Source organism: Mandrillus leucophaeus, unplaced genomic scaffold, assembly GCF_000951045.1.
Source record: "Mandrillus leucophaeus isolate KB7577 unplaced genomic scaffold, Mleu.le_1.0 Scaffold408, whole genome shotgun sequence".
NCBI classification, from domain to species: Eukaryota; Metazoa; Chordata; class Mammalia; order Primates; family Cercopithecidae; genus Mandrillus; species Mandrillus leucophaeus.
Genome location: NW_012104343.1, coordinates 11,689 through 30,849, shown reverse-complemented (window position 1 = coordinate 30,849; position 19,161 = coordinate 11,689). Strand labels below are relative to the sequence as shown.

The 19,161-nt window shown below is 40.7% G+C and overlaps 1 protein-coding gene across 2 annotated transcripts in view; it reads left to right on the top strand.

The window, feature by feature from the left end:
• SLC17A8 (solute carrier family 17 (vesicular glutamate transporter), member 8) overlaps positions 1–18,360 on the top strand; it is a 65,493-nt gene extending 47,133 nt beyond the window's left edge. For both annotated transcript variants that reach the window (XM_011992215.1, XM_011992214.1), the window contains 4 exons: positions 10–142; positions 8,686–8,796; positions 14,013–14,140; positions 16,123–18,360. In XM_011992215.1, coding sequence (XP_011847605.1) covers positions 10–142; positions 8,686–8,796; positions 14,013–14,140; positions 16,123–16,467 — 717 coding nt within the window. In that variant the 3' untranslated portion in view covers positions 16,468–18,360. The remainder of the gene's footprint in view (positions 1–9; positions 143–8,685; positions 8,797–14,012; positions 14,141–16,122) is intronic.
• Positions 18,361–19,161: the final 801 nt, after the last annotated feature.

Below are 19,161 nucleotides of genomic sequence, written 5' to 3'. Positions count from 1 at the left end.
CCCTTCCAGGTGGGTCTCTTGTCAGCAGTCCCACACATGGTTATGACAATCGTTGTACCTATTGGAGGACAATTGGCTGATTATTTAAGAAGCAGACAAATTTTGACCACAACTGCTGTCAGAAAAATCATGAACTGTGGAGGTACTGTGGATTTCATAGATGGCTTAGGCAGCTTTTGTAGAATTAGGGTAAGCGGAACTGCAGAGCATATATTAAGAAGTGACTTTTAGGCTGGGCACGGTGGCTCACGCCTGTAATCCCAGCACTATGGGAGGCCGAGGCGGGCGGATCACGAGGTCAGGAGATCGAGACCATCTTGGCTAACACAGTGAAACTCCGTCTCTACTAAAAATATAAAAAATTAGCCGGGTTTGGTGGTGGGCGCCTGTAGTCCCAGCTACTTGGGAGGCTGAGGCAGGAGAATGGCGTGAACCCAGGAGGCGAAGCTTGCAGTGAGCTGACATAGCGCCACTGCACCCCAGCCTGGGCGACAGTGAGACTTTGTCTCAAAAAAAAAAAAAAAAAAAAGTGACATTTAATTATTGGAGTGGATCTTAAAGACCTCTAAGTCTGTCCCTCAGCAGATACTTGAGTGTTGTACATCACAGTCCTGCCAAGAGGTCATCCAGCCGGGACTCTTCCATACATCCTTCCACATTTATTGTTTGCTTATGTAGTTTATTCCCTTCTCTCCTTACCTTTCTACCTATCCATATGTTTTGGTAAGAAACAGAAGAAAAGTAATCTTTCCTCCTAACCTATGCTTGTGCATGGGGTATACACACACAGACACCATTCTCTTTCCTGGTTTATTTAGCTTCTGCTTTATGTTTTAATTTTGTAAAGACAAAGTGAATGTTAGGTGATTTCCCAAAAGAGGTAGGCGAAAGTAATTGTGAACCTCTACAATGTTCATAAGTGCTTTTCAAAAAACTCATCTTTTTTGTTTAGCTTTTAAAATGAACATTTATTGAATGCTTTCTGTGCCAGACATTAAGCTAAATCTTCTACATACATTATTTTAAAAATCTTCATAACCACCATGTGGAGCATGTACTATTACTATATGCAATTTGCAATGAGGAAACAGAGGTAAAATAAAGGGACTTGCTCAAGTAGCAGATCCCTGCAAGGTATCAGGTCCGCCGGAGCCCACCGCCAAAGCTTAGTTTGCTGCTACCCCTTTGGAGGACTAGCGTCAGGATGAGCGGGCAGGAGGTAGAGGATAGCGCCACCTATGGGCAAGAGCTCACAACCGTGATATTAAGTTGAAAGAGACGGATTGCGCATGCTCTGACAGATTAGCTAGGTCTGGAACGTTTAGAAGTGAAGACTACCGAGGGACACAGCAGCAGGCATGATCTGATCCCAGAGCATTTCGGGAAGAAAGCCTAAGAGTCTGTTGGCACCTGTTCTCCCAGTTGCTTGACTGCTGGTCCCGGGCAGGGATGTGTGGACCTTAGCTTGAACTTTCCTGTAGGGGACTGAGGGTTAGTAGATGTAGGCTTGCTGTCTGGTAGGCAGGAGGTGAAGCTCTGGGATATTGTATGCAAGTCCTCTCCAAGAGAGCTGTAGCAGCCAGAATAATGTCCATGTCCTGATCTTCAGAAGCTGTGAATATGTTTCCTCACATGTCAAAAGGACTTTGCAGGTGGGATTAAATTGAGTTTCTTGAGATGGGAGTTTATCCTGCATTATCTAGGTGGGCCCAATCTAATCACAATAATCCTTATAAAAGGAGGAAGGAGGGTCAGAGTCAGAAAAGAAGATGTGATGGTGGAGGCAGGAGTCAGAGTGATGCAGCCACAAGCCAAGGAATGCAAGCAGACCCTAGAAGCTGGAGAAGACAAGAAGAGATTCTGCCATAGCACCTCTAGAAGGCAACTTCGTAGGCTGCTGCCTTGACTTTAGTCCTGTACCATTTTGGATTCTCAGCCTCTAGAACTGTACAATAGTGCAGAGCATATTTTAGAGGTGGCATCTAATCATTGGAATAGATCTTAAAGACCCCTAAGTCTATCCCTCAGTTAATACTTGATATTTGTATTGTTTTGAGCCACTGAGTTTGTGGTAATTTATTATAGCAGCAAATGAAAACGAATACAGTGGTAGGCCGGGTGCAGTGGCTCACGCCTGTAATCCTAGCACTTTGGGAGGTCGGGGCAGGCAGGTCACTTGAGCTCAGGAGTTTGAAATCAGTCAGGACAATATAGTGAGAACTTGTCTCTATTAAAAAATTAAAAATTAAAAAAATGAAAACTAATACAGTAGCCAAAGCCTCACTCTTCTAATGATAAAATTCTGCTCCAGCTGAACAGCCCTCACCCAAGCCCTGAACATATCTTTCTGTCTCTGACTTTGCCCACTCCTTTTCTCTTTCCCTGTGAGTTCTCACCTTCACCTCTTACCCCAGTCCTCTCTATACATCCAGCTCAGTTCTCCTCTTGTGTTTCCTTAAAGCCATGCCATTCTCCAGTGATCCCTCTGAATATGTCCACATGGCTATATTGGCAACTTACCATGTGGTGCCTTATTACAGCTCTCTCAGGAAAAGATTTTAGGCAGGGGGAATAGTATGTGCAATGACCCTGGGGCAGGCAGGAATGTGGCCTGTGTGAGAATAGAAGGAAGGGGAGTCAGAATGGTTGAGTGACAGGAGATGGGATTGGGATGTTTTTCTAGGGTCAGATCATGTCAGGCCTTGTCGGCGAATGCAGAGCTTGGGTTTTATTTGAAGTACATTGAGATGCAGGTGATTTAAAGCACAGAATGGATATGGTCTGATTTTTTTTTTTTTTTTTGAGACAGAGTCTCGCTCTGTCGTCCAGGCTGGAGTGCAGTGGCGCAATCTCAGCTCACTGCAACCTCCACCTCTTGGGTTCAAGTGATTCTCTTGCCTCAGCTTCCTGAGTAGCTGGGATTACAGGCATGGGCCACCAGGCCTGGCTAATCTTTTGTATTTTTGTAGAGACACAGTTTCACTGTGTTGACCAGGCTGGTCTTGAACTCCTGACCTCAAGTAATCTGCCCGCCTCGGCCTCCCAAAGTGCTGGGATTGCAGGCGTGAGCCACCTTGCCCGGCCTTATTTATTTATTTTTAATCTGGGGAATTATGCAGGGTACAAGAGTAAAAGAAGGGAGACCAGGTAGGAGGCAATTTCAGTTGTCCTGTCTAGAGAAGATGGTGGCTTGGACAAATGAGGTGGCAATGGAGATGGAGAGAGGGTGGTCGATTTCTAAATTCTCGGGGCCAACATTTCTCATCTTTAAAATCTACATAATAATATTTACTTCAGAGGGTAGTTATGATGATTAAATGGTACAATGTATAAATACACTTAGTGTGGTGTTCAACCTATAAAAAATTCTCAACAAATGTTAATGCTGCTTTTCTTCTCCTGTGTTCAAGATGCAAAAAACACAGAAGTTTTTCAGAGTTCTTTAACAAATATCTGCAATTCAGTTGTATGTATTTCCCTTGGCCAAAAACGTGTACTTCTAAACCAACAACTTTAAAGAAGCTTCTGGATTTAAACACTATTTGCACAACCTCTTCTAAACCCAGATGCATTGGAGATTCTTGAGCATATTTTGTGGGAATGTCTTATTCCTATTTAATTCTGCCCCAATACCTCTGCTGTTTCTCCTTAATTGGTGGTGATGATGTTATGTTGTGGTGATGAGAACTCTCAAAGATGTTTAATTGCTAACAAAGTGCCTGTTGAGAGGAAATAGTTTTTTTCTGAAGAAACTAGAAGGCCTATGTGGAATCTTTCTGCCTCATCTCCCATCTTTAAAAAATACCTCTTCACATGGCTTTTCATGTTGTTTTATATTTTGACATGGTAGGACAAGTGAGTTATATATAGAACATAAAAATTTTAAAAAGACCATAATGGTCCCACTTTTTTCTGCTTAAATACATAGATGCTAGAGCAGAGATAACTACATGAAAATAAAGTTTTGTGCTATCAGTGAAGAATGCAGGTTGATTTGGAAATGACGAAGCACTGGTATGATCTTCCAGAGAATTTTGGTTGGCTTTTTGGTTTCCTAATAAGAAATATAGAAGGCATTTCTCATCTGAGAAGGATCACACATATCTTGGAGCCTGTCATCTTTTCTTTCCATAGATTTCAATGTGCCATTAAAATCATTTAAAGCAAAATAGATCACCTTAAGACATGATATTCAATTCATTCTGAATCAGGGTCCACGTCTATGATACTTAAAGACAGATGCCAAATTCTTGTCCTGCCACCTCTATAGAACATGTAAAAGTGTAACTGAGGTCAAAAATTCTATTGTGGCTGAATCAGTTGCATGTGTGAACTTCAGATTGTTTTAATATGAAATAAAATATTTCTTAGGCCTTTAAGTCCTAGTTTTGTTTTTCTTGGCAATTCTAAATAGGTTCGGTTTTAAGGATTTCCTCATTACCCCTAAAGTTCAAATTTTATCCTTAAGCTCCTGAGACAAGCTCCCTGTCTCTAGTATTTTAACTGTCAGTAGAAACCATTTAGGCTTTTAAATACTTTTTTTCCCATTGGCAATCTGCTATTTGGCCAAAACTTGTTTTCTTACAGATGAGCTGATGTGTCATTTGTAAGTTTTATTCTTTACACAATATCATCATTCTAATTCTTTGGGGGAATTAACTTTCTGCACACTTCTGTTGAGTGTTAAAATAAAAGAAGTTTCAGCCAAATGTCTTGTTATTTAGGATAGGCCACTTCTAAGACACATATAGTTAGTATATGAAACACTAGCAATTTTTCCCTATGTGTAATCTTAAATGTTGAAACAAAATTAAGAAAAAGTAGCAATGATATAAAGCATATAGTTTTAAAAGTAAGACTTCTCCAATTACATTTCATCCTCTTTAGAAGTCATTTAAAACAATTATTAGTTCTTGCCCTTCTTTATAGTAGTGTTGAAGAAATGGTTCAAAAAGGCAAATATTAATAACCATCATTTACGGTAAGTACTTTAGCTTGTAAATCTTATTTTCTTTATTCTGGGTCCCATTTCCTTTCCTTTGCATTAATTCATTAAACGTTATGTATGCATGTATGTATGTATGTATGTATGTATGTATGTATGTATGTAGAGACAGAGTCTCACTCTGTTGCCCAGGCTGGAGTGCAGTGGTGCAATCTCGGCTCACTGCAACCTCCACCTCCCGGGTTCAAGTGATTCTCCTGCCTCAGCCTACCGAGTAGCTGGCATTACAGGCACATGCAACCGTGCCTGGCTAACTTTCATATTTTTGTAGAGAAGGGGTTTTGCCATGTTGCCCAGGCTGGTCTTGAACTCCTGACCTCAGGTGATCCACCTGCCTTGGCCTCCCAAAGAGCTGGAATTATAGGTGTGCACTACCATGTCTGGCCAAACATTATTTATTGAGTGCATACTACATGCTAGCCATACTCTGTGTTAAATATACAGTTTTGTGGGAGAGGCAGAAACACAAATGAAAAGTTACAAAGCAATATTGAAAAGTTCTATAAAATGATGAGAAGGTGATGTCAGCTTCATTGGTTGAGGGTAGGCAGAGGGTTGTTAGGGAAGCTTTCTAGAGGAGGCACTATTTAATCTGGACTTTAAAAGTAGTAAGATTTATTCAGAAAAAGAGAAAGTGATGAGAGAAGAGTATTCCAGGTAAAGAAACAATGTGTGAAAATACGTACGGGCATGAGACAGTATTGTGTGGTTAGAAAACAGCTAATAGAGGAGTATGTCTATAGCACAGATGGCTGTCTACAGAATGGGGGCGGTAAGCAAAGAGATGAGGGCTGGAAGAAGATGAAACTGGAACAGCAGGAGGGATTCATTATAGAACACTATACTCTTGATGTGGAGCCCATGACAAATACATTAAGCACAGGAGCGAATAATGAGGTGTGTGGCTTAAAAAGACAGTGGTATTGAGAATGCATCAGAAGAGGACGAGTTGGGAAGACTACCAAAGTGGCTTATTATGGCTGAGTATGGTGGCTCAGGCCTGTAATCCCAGCACTTTGGGAGGCCAAGGCAGATGGATCACTTGAGGTCAGGAGTTCGAGACCAGCCTGGCCAACATGGGGAAGCCCAGCCTCTACTAAAAATACAAAAATTAGACTGGCATGGTTGCTCACGCCTGTAATCCCAGCACTTTGGGAGGCTGAGGTGGGTGGATCACGAGGTCAGGAGACTGAGACCATCCTGGCTAACACGGTGAAACTGCATCTGTACTAAAAATACAAAAAATTAGCTGGGCGTGGTGGCGGGCACCTGCAGTCCCAGCTACTCAGGAGGCTGAGGTGGGAGAATGGTGTGAACCCGGGAGGCAACTGCAGTGAGCAGAGATCATGCCACTGAACTCCAGCCTGGGCAACAGAGCGAGACTCCATCTCAAAAAAAAAAAAAAAAAAAAATTAGCTGGGCGTGGTGGTGGGTTATAATCCCAGCTACTGGCAAGGCTGAGTCAGGAGAACCACTTGAACCGGGAGGCAGAGGTTGCAATGAGCTGAGATTGCACCACTGCACTCCAGTCTGGGCGACAGAGCACTACTCCATCTCAAACAAAAGGAGAAAAAAAGGTGGCTTATTGCAGTTGTCCTGGTAAGAGGTCACAGGTGCTGGAACTAAAGCAGTGACAGGGGAGGAAAAAGTGGCAGTTACACTGGACAGATATTTCTGAGGCCAAACCTGCAGATTTGTACGTGAAAGCTGAGGCAGGAGGAGAAGTCCAAGGCAGTTCTGAAATTTCTGCATCGGACTTCTGGCTACCATTTCTTGAGCTGTGCCAATGTGCCACACTCAGTACCTCATATGCCAATTTCATTCACTCTTCCAATACCTCACAAGGCTGTGGTATTATCTCCATTTTTTGGATGAGGAATCTAAGAGGTGTAGTAACTTGTTCAAGGTCACACAATTAGTGATTTTGAAGTGGAAAGTGAACCCATACCAGTTTGACTCTAAAGACTGGGTTCCAAACACAGAATATAGAAGATTAATTTAGAGAAGGAGAAGAAAGCACGTGGTGGTGACGGTTTGCATTGTTTGTTTAGGAGTAAAAAAACAGGGGAAGAGGCCGGGGCGGTGGCTCACACCTGTAATCCCAGCACTTTGGGAGGCTGAAGTAGGTGGACCACCCGAGGTCAGGAGTGGCCAGCCTGGCCAACATGGCAAAACCAGCCTGACCAACATGGAAACACCCCGACTCTACTAAAAATACAAAATTAGCTGGGCATGGTGGGGCATGCCCATAATCCCAGCTACTTGGGAGGCTGAGGCAGGAGAATCATTTGAACCTGGGAGGCAGAAGTTGCAGTGACCGAGATCACACCATTGCACTCCAGCCTGGGTGATAAGAGCAAGACTCTGTCTCAATAATAATAAAAATAATAATAAATAAAAAAATAGTGGATGAGAGAATTGATTTGGGCATATTGCCTTTGAGGTACTGTAGGACAATTGTGTGGAGATGTCTGGAATCAGCAGTCTTCAAATGAAGCACCACTAATTGTCTCTTCCCCCTCCTAAGGCATTCTATATACTTGGAAATGATATTTATATTATTTTTCTGTCTGTTATTAGCTGAACTTCTTTTTTCGGGTGAGAAGAAACTTCATAATTTCCTCATTCTTTTTTTTTTTTTATTTTGCTAGACTCAATTATTCTGAATGAAAGGAACAGAAAGTACTTTTGTTCTGCAATATTTTCTGTGCAAAAATCTCATGTACTATTTGTCGTTTTTTGTTTGTTTTGATTTTTTGTTTTTTTGTTTTTTTAAGAGGCCTGAGAGCTTGGTGAATTTCTGAAATAGAAAAATTTTGACTTTTGCTTTACAAGTGGTGAAGTGCTGTGTTTATTTTTTCTTGTTTGTTTCAGATATTTGCTACAGCTTTCTGGTTGCTTTTGGCAATAAATATTAGAGTGTTGTCATTTTACTTTTACGGGAAAGGCCATAACTAGTCAAAGGGGATTCATTACCACAGTTATATAGTAGAGTTTTAGTATTTAACAATGGCAGGGGCAATTACCCATGAAGCAACTAATAATTAACATCCCTCATCTCAGGAGCATCACTGGAACCTATTGGGACCGTGTGGTGCTCAAGGTGCACCGGGATAATGTTAGAAAGTTTGCGAACACCCAGGGAATATTAGCAGAGTCATGTAGTCATGAAATACCTGCATGGCATTGTAATCTCTGTACCAGAATGTAGGTCTGTGGGGGAACAGAAAACCAAACACTGCATGTCCCCACTCATAAGTGGGAGATGAACAATGAGAACACATGGACACAGGGAAGGGAGCATCACACACTGGGGCCTGCTAGGGGGCAAGGGGAGGGAGAGCATTAGAGCAAATACCTAATGCATGTGGGGCCTAAAACCTATATGATGGGTTGATAGGTGCAGCAAACCACCATGGCACATGTATACCTACATAACAAACCTGCACATTCTGCACATGTATCCCTGAACTTAAATCCCAGAACTTCAAGTAAAAAAAAAAAAAAAAAATTAAATTCCAGAACTTAAAAACACACACACACACACACACACACACACACAAACAAAATAAATTTAGGTATGTGGAATTATAGGTTAGTTCTTATTTGATAAATAAATGAACTTGGGTTGACTGATATGAAAATGACATTTTGTTTTCCCTTGCTGTTTCCACTTGCAGGTTTTGGCATGGAGGCAACCTTACTCCTGGTGGTTGGCTTTTCCCATACCAAAGGGGTGGCTATCTCCTTTCTGGTGCTTGCTGTAGGATTTAGTGGCTTTGCTATTTCAGGTAATGTGTCCTTTGGGTTTCCAGGTCTTGACGATAGATTCAACAAGTCCCAGGAAGAAGGAAGGACAAGGATATTGTAGCATCTTCTTTCAGTAGCCAGTCCATTCTCAGATAGCAGGACCACCGCCCAGAGAATGTCATCTAGTAGGGGTGATTTTGTAAGATCACTGAGAACTGGGCTTGGGAGTTCAGTTAAGGTGGAATTTTTCCTACTTACTTTGTCATGGGAAAAGACACAAAGCACAGATGACCCTTCTGAGATATGAGCAGAGGCCCAAGCGTATGTCCTGGGTGAAGTGGACTTACGTACTTTAGCACCATGTCACCCTACCTGATAGAGGCTCCTGTGACTTTTTCAAGCCTCGCCTCTGGCTAGAGAACTGTGAGTATCATTACAGTCATAGAATCAGAAGCTTTTTTAAGAGTGAAAACCTTCTTTAGATTTTTGTCTACTCCATTACTTTCATTTTCCAAACAAGAAAATGTGAGTCCAGAGAGAGGAAGTGACTTTCTCAACCAGGTAAAGCTGTTAAGAATAATGACAGTGATGATGTGAGCTAGCGATGACCAAGCACAGATTCTGTGCCAGGGACTGTTCCATGCGATCTGCGTGTATTAAGCCCTGTCTCTCTCACAACTACTCTGCTGGGTATCAGTGCTGTTACGATCCCCATTTTACAGGGGCAGAAAGTGGTCTACTGTATGTGAGAGAGAGGCCAGAGGGCAATCATATCAGAAGCTTCCTATGCAAAACTGGGTCAAAGGGTGAAATTTAGTTGTTTGTCTATCTTTAAAACATTATAATAAAAAATACGGTTACTGGCCGGGTGCGCTGGCTTATGCATGTAATCGTAGCACTTTGGGAGACCGAGATGAATCCATCACTTGAGCCCAGGAGTTCCAGACCAGCCTGGGCAACATGGCAAAAACCCATCTCTACAAAAAATACAAAAAGTTAGCTAAGTGTAATGGCGCACACCTGCAGTCCCAGTTACTCAGGAGGTTGAGGTGAGAGGATGGCTTGAGTCTGGGAGTTGGAGGTTGCAGTGAGCTGAGTTCGTGCCACTGCACTCCAGCCTGGATGACAGAGTGAGACCCTGTCTCGAGAAAAATAAATAAATAAATAAATAAAATAAAAATAAAAAATGGTTACTTAAAGAAAATTTTACATATATTGCATATATCTCACAACATTGTGAAGCAAGTAGTAGTATATCACTACGTTACTGATTTTTCACTATTTTACTAAAGCTCAGAAAAATTTAATACTTTCCTAATGTCACACAGTTAGTGGCAAAGGAAGGATGCCAGAACACTTCTGCGTGGCCCAAAGGCTATGCTCCTTCCATTATTCCAGCTTGCCTTAGATATCAAATAGTGTTAGTGTCCACGAATAGAAAAACATGGAACCTCTGGTCTAAACTGTCCTAAGACAGGGGCTTGTATCTGTCAAAATAAATAGAGCTGATGAATAGTTAAATTAGAAAATAAAGTAAAAGTCTAAATTAAAAGTAACTTGCAGCTAAGTAATTCGGTTTAGAGATGCATAGATCTGGGGTGGGGTTTGAGGCCCTCTTTACTACTTACTATTTATAAAAGAAAAAAATTGCTAAATTATGAAAACTCTCAAGCTTCAGTTTTCTCATCTAGAGATTGGAGAGATGAAACAGCAACCCATAGGGTTGTTGGGAGGATACATTTAGATATTTCATGCATTTCCTCGCACTTCTTGTGGGCTGGGCATTATTCTTAGCACTGGGGATATTGCAGTGAACAAATGAAAGAGTCCATCCCCCTAAAGTTTGCATTCTAGTGGAAATATTTATTCAAATAAAAACCTTAGCTTTATTTATTTGAAGCCCTTAGCACAGTGCCAGATGCATAACAAAATCAACGAGTGTTCACCATTATTGTTCTATTAGTACACACACCAGCCCAGTGCTTCTCAAAGAGTTATATGAAATCACCATAGGATATTTCAGAATGCAGATTCTGACTTGGTAACTCTAGAGTGGAGCCTGAGATTCTGCAGTTTTAGTAAGCTCCCCAGCGCTGCTGCTGCTGCTGCAGGGCAATCCACACTTTGAGTAGCAAGGGCACAGCAATCACGACTTGCTTCCAGTAGGATGCTAAGGAACGACTTCCCGTGATAACTTTGTGAGCAAAAGAGATCCATATCCTGTTCCCAGAGATACTGAAATGTTCAAGTTCATATTGCTTCCTTTCCCCCAATTGCCAATTAAGTCACAGTCTGAAGGAGAGAAACCCAATACTCAAAATCACAGAAGCTGCTTTTTTTTTTTTCCTTTTTTTTAAAGACAGGATTTGTTGCCTTGTGCAGTGGTTCATGCCTGTAATCCCAGCACTTTGGGAGGCCGAGGCAGATGGATCACCTGAGATCAGGAGTTCAAGACCAGCCTGGCCAACATGGTGAAACCCCATGTCTACTGAAAATACAAAAATTAGTTGGTTGTGGTGGTATGTGCCTGTAGTCCCAGCTACTGGGGAGGCTGAGGTTGCAGTGAGCCAAGATTGCACCACTGCACTCTAGCCTGGGTGACAAAGAGAGATTCTGTCTCAAAAGAAAAAAAAAAAAATTAGACAGGGTCTCACTCTGTCACGCAGGCTGGAGTGCAGTGACATGATCTCAGATCATTGCAGCCTCTACCTCCCATGCTCAACTGATTCTCCTTCCTCAGCCTCCTGAGTAGCTGGGGCTACAGGCATGTGCCACCATGCCTATATGTGTGTATGTGTGTGTGTGTGTGTGTGTGTGTAAATTTATTTATTTATTTATTTTCGAGACAGGGTCTCACAATGTTGTCTAGGCTGGTCTCGAACTCCTGGCCTCAAGTGATTCTCCTGCCTCGGCCTCTCAAAGTATTGAGATTACAGGCATGAACCACCACATCTGGCCTTCTTGCCACTTTTTAAACATGATTTCATTTAATCCTCATCACAACCTTGATGAGAAGGGTATTGCTACATTCACTTTATTGGTGGGGAAACCAAAGTGCGGTTTAACTCGCCCAGCGAAGTGACTGGGAGTGTGGAATAAAGGTCCCAGTTGGTCCCAGCAATGACACTGTGGGAGGGATTGTGGCCACGGGGCAATAATTCCTCAGGATCTACTGTCTGCCAACTTTTAAAGGAATAAACATGGATGCCAGGGAAGACTGATTGGCACAATTTAGGAGCTGATTATAGACAAGACTGCTGAGATAGATGAGGTTAAAAATAGGCAAGGAATGAGTGATGCCTGTTTTGGGAAATGTCCTATACAGAGAAGACAGATTCTCTCAGTTTGTGTGTAATTTTTTTCATCTACTATAAAAATCTATCAATATCTCAATTTCTCAGTGATTTCCCCTCCTCCCCAAATGTCAGGATTGTGCAGCTAGAAACCTAAATGGCTTTTCCCACATTATCTTTAGCTGAATGCAGTTGCCCAGGCTTTGTATCAGAGCATAATACTCAACAATCATATTAATTGCTTCTTATCTCTGGATTCTTTTCTAATAAAGTGTTTATCACATTCAAATCAGTGATAAGATTAATGAACTTGCAGCTGTTTTATATTCTGATCATTTGGCACATTGACCTGAAAGAGAAGGTATGTTTATTATTACCAAAAAGTTTTCTCAAAATTTCTCCCCGAAGGGAGGTAGAAAAGACAACCAACCAATGTGCCAGATTAGAACAAAAAATATTTTAAGTCCTATTTTCAGTTTTTTTGCACAGAATAGAGAAGTAAAAAGCAAAGCAAAGGAAAACAAAAAGATGAATAAAGGCTACAACTCCTTGTTATAATTTCAGTAGGTGAAGGTGGTAATTAGTTTAGCAACTATTTATTGAGAGACCACAATGTGCCAGGCACTTTGCTAGTTCAGGGGAGATGGTGCTAAACAAGACAGATGGCTAACCACCTGTAAAGAGCATGCATATTGGTTTACATGTCTATACACCGTGTAGTTAACATACATTATTTAACTTAATTCCTACGTCAATATTATAAGAATCGTTATGCCATTATATAGATAAAGAAACTGAGGTTCAGGAAGTTTAAATCCTTGGTCTAGGCTTGCATCTCAGTTAAGCTACCAGAATTGAAGTCTGTCTGATTCGAACATGCAACCCTGCAATATATTGACAACGTCGGATCTGTTTGCTGCAACTTCCGCCTCCTGGGTTCAAGTGATTCTCCTGTCTCAGCCTCTCAAGTAGCTGGGATTACAGGCATGTGCCACCAGGCCTGGCTAATTTTTGTATTTTTAGTAGAGTTGAGATTTTGCCATGTTGGCCAGGCTGGTCTCGAACTTCTGACCTCAGGTGATCCGCCCGCCTCAGCCTCCCAAAGTGCTGAGATTATAGGTGTGAGCCACCATGGCCGGCCAGCAGCATTATCTTTTGCTAGAAAACCTCAAAGAGAGGGAGTTACCTGGCAGTGGCAGCAGAAGGTAGTAGTAGTAGTAGTGGTAGTATAGCTTCGATATTTGCTTCACATACCTATTTCCCCTGATTCTCTATCACTCTATCACTTTATGAAGTGAGTAGTAATATTATCCTCATATCGGAGATGAAGAAACAGAGGCCCCCAAATTACTTGTTTACGTAGAAGAAATAAGATTCAAGTCCAGATTTACAAACTCCAAATCCAGTAGGTGTGTGAAAGTGTTTTGTAAATTGCAGAGGTTCTCCCAATGTTTGTGCAAATGTTTCATTAAAAAGCACCATTTTCATTGTGTGAAAATGTGGCCATGTGGCCAATAAGGTAGGCTTACTCTTGGCTGCCTTTTAAGAGTAAGTCGAGGGTAGGAGCGGGAATATTATAAAGCAAGGTTTGGTCTCGTCATACTGTATATGATTGCATGATTATTTACTCTGAATAAATGTGATTCAGTCTTTAGGCTTTTCAGTATTGTGCCAAACACCGTATTCTGGAATTCGGAACCTACAAGGTAGAGATGCCATAATTCTCCTTGTAGAGAGAGCCCATAATAGATATCCATAATCAGTTCGAGCATTGTCTACCAGTACTGCTTTGTGTGGACACAGCCTCTTGAACTCAGTCCTCTTGGTCTGGAAACTAATATCCGTCAGTCATATACTAGAGGAAACCAAACAGATTGGTGAAGGTTGGGACAACTGAGTATTTTCCAAAGTGTATTTGGAATTCTGTTCTTGACTCTGATTTTGAGGTTTTGGCTTCACTGTAGGTTTTAATGTCAACCACCTGGATATTGCCCCCCGCTATGCCAGCATTCTCATGGGGATCTCAAATGGAGTGGGAACCCTCTCTGGAATGGTCTGTCCCCTCATTGTTGGTGCAATGACCAGGCACAAGGTAAAGTTCTCCTTTGTGGCTGTGGGTTACAGTATCAGAGGACTGGAGCACTAACACAGACTTGAGATTTCAAAGCTCTGTCGCAGTCTGTAAATGTGTATGTCCTTGACCTTGACTGAGTCAGCTGAACTTCTTTTATTTTTATTTTCTTCTTCTGATTTTCAAATCATTGCTTATCAATGGCACCAAGGCTAACTGTTGTTTTGTTCTATGGTTTTTCAATTGAGGAATAAAAGTCTAGGGAGAGGGGTATGGGCCTTAGAAACTGTTTAGAGACACAAAGAAGAAACTGAGGCAGTCATCTCGGGATAAGTGAGTTACTGAAGATTGTTTTCTCATTCTCAGTGATTAAACTTTATAACCTAATTCCATCCATTGCTTAGCACGTTTCAGCATGAAAAGATGAGTGCTATTCTACTTCCTTGTTAAGAATAAAATAAACAGGACATTAATAACCTACCCAGTTGTTACTGAGCCTTTGTGAATTTGAACTAGGGTGAGTCGTAGAGGCAGATCCATCCAGAGTTCAACCACAGCACACCTGATTTCTTTATCTTTGTCACTGAAACGTCTCAAGATGCTGCTTTCTGCAAATAAAAATTCTTTGATACCATGGGATTATTTTCCCCCAACTGTTTTCTTAGTTGGATTGCCTATTACAAATATAACTTCAGAAGTTTTTTCAGCTTCCTGCAGAAGAAAGTGTGAGAGGGCCGGGCGCGGTGGCTCATGCCTGTAATCCCAGCACTTTGGGAGGCCAAGGCGGGGGGATCACGAGGTCAGAAGATAGAGACCATCCTGGCTACCACAGTGAAACCCCGTCTCTTCTAAAAATACAAAAAAATTAGCCAGGCGTGGTGGCGGCGCCTGTAGTCCCAGCTACTCAGGAGGCTGAGGCAGGAGAATTGCGTGAACCCGGGAGGCGGAGCTTGCAGTGAGCCCAGATCGCGCCACTGCACTCCGGCCTGGGCGACAGAGCGAGACTCTGTCTCAAAAAGAAAGAAAGAAAAAAAAAGTGAGATAAAATTTCGTACTTTTTGACAGAAAAGGAAGGTAGGATTTTATAGGCAGGGAATTCATGTTTTCCCTCTCCGTGCATGGAGTTATAGGATTGATAACCTGACTGTTAAATCCAAGATATCTTCCCCCAACCTTAGACACAAATTCCCATTATATTTTGACATACTTTTTTTTTACACTGAAAATATGATTATAAATAAAGTTCTTGCCAGTCAAGGGTGAGAACTTTAATGGCTCAAATATTGTTATGTATCCAACAACAAGCAAGAAGGAGACTTTTGATATTTAAAACGGCGGGTTCCTAAAACAAGTTTAATTTAGTTGACTACGTGAAGGGAAACCCCATTTGAGTATTCAAAAAGCTATGCAATGGTGCTGCATGTATTAATATTTTTATGTGCTGCTTATTTTAAAATGTATTTTCGTGTAATCCCAGCACTTTGGGAGGCCGAGGAGGGCGGATCACGAGGTCAGGAAATCGAGACCATCCTGGCTAACATGGTGAAACCCCGTCTCTACTAAAAATACAAAAAATTAGCCAGGCGTGGTGGTGGGCGCCTGTAGTCCCAGCCACTCAGGAGGCTGAGGCAGGAGAATGGCGTGAACCTGGGAGGCGGAGCTTGAAGTGAGCCAAGATGGCACCACTGCACTCCAGCCTGGGCGACAGAGTGAGACTCTGTCTCAAAAAAAAAAAAAAAGTATTTTCTAAATTAAAAAAATTCATATTTATTGGCATGTCTAACTTTTATATTCATTGTAGTCTTAACTTTCATTTTTTAAGTTTTTCTTTTAAATTAGGTTTGAATCCTGGATGGTGCTTCTGACACACATCCTCCCTCCCAAGGAACAGAGCATTGCCTTCCAAATGGGCAGGTGCTTTTTCCCAGTAGAGGCCTCCAGGACATACTGGTAATCTCTGGTTTTAGTTAAAACATTAATTGGCACTTTATTTCCTTATTTAGACCCGTGAAGAATGGCAGAATGTGTTCCTCATAGCTGCCCTGGTGCATTACAGTGGTGTGATCTTCTATGGGGTCTTTGCTTCTGGGGAGAAACAGGAGTGGGCTGACCCAGAGAATCTCTCTGAGGAGAAATGTGGAATCATTGACCAGGATGAGTTAGCTGAGGAGACAGAACTCAACCATGAGAGTTTTGTGAGTCCCAAAAAGATGATGTCTTATGGAGCCACCATCCAGAATTGTGAAGTCCAGAAGAAGGAATGGAAAGGACAGAGAGGAGTGACCCTTGATGAGGAAGAGCCGACATCCTACCAGAATGAAGAGAGAAACTTCTCAGCTACATCCTAATGTCTGAGGTGCACTTCTGTCTTCTCCTTACTTTAGAACCAGAAACTATCCATACCTATTGCCTTTCTTTTAGCCCAGCTTGTCAGAAGTCCAAATATGGGGGGTGGAGAAGATCTACCCAGCAACAAGGAAAAGAGAAATACTATCTTTCAATGACACGTATAGGTAAGGAGCTGCGCTCAGCTGGTAACATAGTTGATAATACATATTTTTTGACTTGACAGTTGACCCTTCTCTCAAAGAGCTGAACTTACTCAGAAAGGAATGGCTAGACGAAAAATGAGACAATACCATGTTGTTCAAAGAAACAGTGAAGGAAATGGGGATGTTTGGCCAGAAGGAATGTAAACAGTAGCAGTAGCTGCCACCACATCTCTAGGGTAGCCATGCAGAGGAGGGCTTCATATTCCCAATAAACCCCACGTTGTGGCAGGTGCTTTATAAACACTCTTATTTAATCTCTGCACCTTTATGACACACATTTCTTATCCCCATTTTATAACCAACGAATCTAAAGCAACAAGAAATGAACTTGCTCAAGGTCATCTGCCAGGGTCAGTGCTGAGATTGTTGAAGCTCCCAATAGGTGGCAGTTTTTGGGAAGAAGATTTCCATTCAGTGTAGGGAAGACATTTGTAATAATGAAAACTGACAATGGAGTAATTGTGAGTAATTCACCATTTTAGCAGGTGTCAGGGAAGGGAAACATTTGGGTTGATGAGGCAGAGGGGATTCAAATGTGTGAGAGGCTAGATTCAAAGACCCTCAGTGTTCTATGTTATCTGAGGAGTCAAATGGTTCTGTGACTCCATAGTTTTTAAAGTAGTAAGGGTCACAGACTACATCAGAGATTCAAATAGTTTTTTTAAAGAAAAGCTAAGCAAGAGAGCCAAATTTTTAGGAATCTGATGGTCAAAATGGCTGAAAGCAGTAAACAAGAGTTTGGTTATTAAATTTCAACTTTTCGTAATATTAAGAATGTAGCTAAATGATGTCCCAAATTACTTGTAAACTTTTAAGACATTTAATAATTTAAGAAGTAGGTTCATGTGTTTTCTTAGGTACAATTCTCCTGAAATAATTTTCTATTTAAAAAAATGTATATCTTTAGCCTTCTCTGCTGGAGATTATAGTAGGAAGTTTCATCAGATTATACAAAATTATGATTTTGTATCAAAAGTATTCATGATGACTCTATTTGGAATGATATTCAGGGAAATCACAATAATATAGCAGTAGTTATACAGGGAAATCCTACAATGAAAACATTTGGGACAATTAGACCTACAGTTACTGTTGAAAAATTCACCTTTGATTGCATAAGGCAACTACATGGATACTTTTAGATATATTTAAATTTTTAACATTGACATCTAGAGGGTTATTTGAAAATAAAATTATTTTCCTGTTCATTGGTTTTGAAAATTTTATTTCTACTTTCGGAAGAAAGATATAATATGGAAAAATTACAGATTTATTTGTAATTTATTATTGTAGGTGTTTTTTTTTTTCTAATTTCTCCCACATGTATTTCTGGTCCCCAGTAATACTAGCTGAGTTGTAGTGTATTTTATAAATGGAATAATCTTGGGGAAAAATTGTGACTCTTCATTAAATAATATTCTTTATGTCATTAGCATACAATTTATGTTAGTAGACATCTTTAAATCTCTTTAATGAGTGAATCCATGCAAGCCCTATAGAACAGTTCCTAGCATGCAGGAAATGCCCAAGTAAATAGCTGTCATCATCATTATCATCTTTTAACATTTTGGGGGACTTTCCAGTTGAAAAGAAAACATACTATGTCATTTTTATCCATTATCCCTGGAACTTATTGTGAAAGTTGTGCTGTTTGCTAAGTAAAATAAAAAATAAAAAATTAGCAATTTATGATAGCCAGTGTTTTATTTTGTGTGTGTGTTAATAAAGTCAAATAATTGTATTTTAAAAACTCATGATAATCCTTAGGGTAGTATTATATATATAGTGACACAAAGTTGTATTTATCGCATCGTTTGAAGTTGATGTCATGTGCAGAAAATCCACATTTTTCCTGTAACTTGCCCTTATGATATGTATTTTTTAAAAATGAAATCATGGATCAATGTGTTAAAAACTAGAAAATACATTATTTTGTTGTGATGGGTTTTTCTCTGTGTAGTTTGCAATGGATAAATAATTACATTTTAACACCAGACAGATGCCATTTGCAAGTCATTGTACATTTTGCTGCAAATGTCCATTTGTAGGTAAACTCATGGATGCAAACCGTGGATTCTAGCAGGAAGGGAAGGAGGCCTATAGGTGCAGGGTTCTTGAGACAAGAAAAATCTGATGATCCTTTCCAAAAAATCAAAGTTTTGGAAATTCCTTAATATGCCAAGAAAAGTAAGTGTTAGAGAAATAATGACCCATTTGTATCCCTGTCTGGATGTTAAATTCAACAGGTAAAAATTGGAATCTGTATTTCTATCTCACTCTGCCTCCTCCCAACCCCAATAAATCTTTTTCTTTCTCTATTTCTTATCTCAGTTAGTCACATTATCCTTTTGCTCAAGCTAGAATTCTTAGAGTCATCCTTGACTTAAAATTTTTTCCCCTTCTCTTTTTTCTCTGCCAAGTTCATGTAATTTAATTTTCAATCTGCAGATCCAAGTCTTACATCAGCTTGGGAAAACTCTCTCCATTACC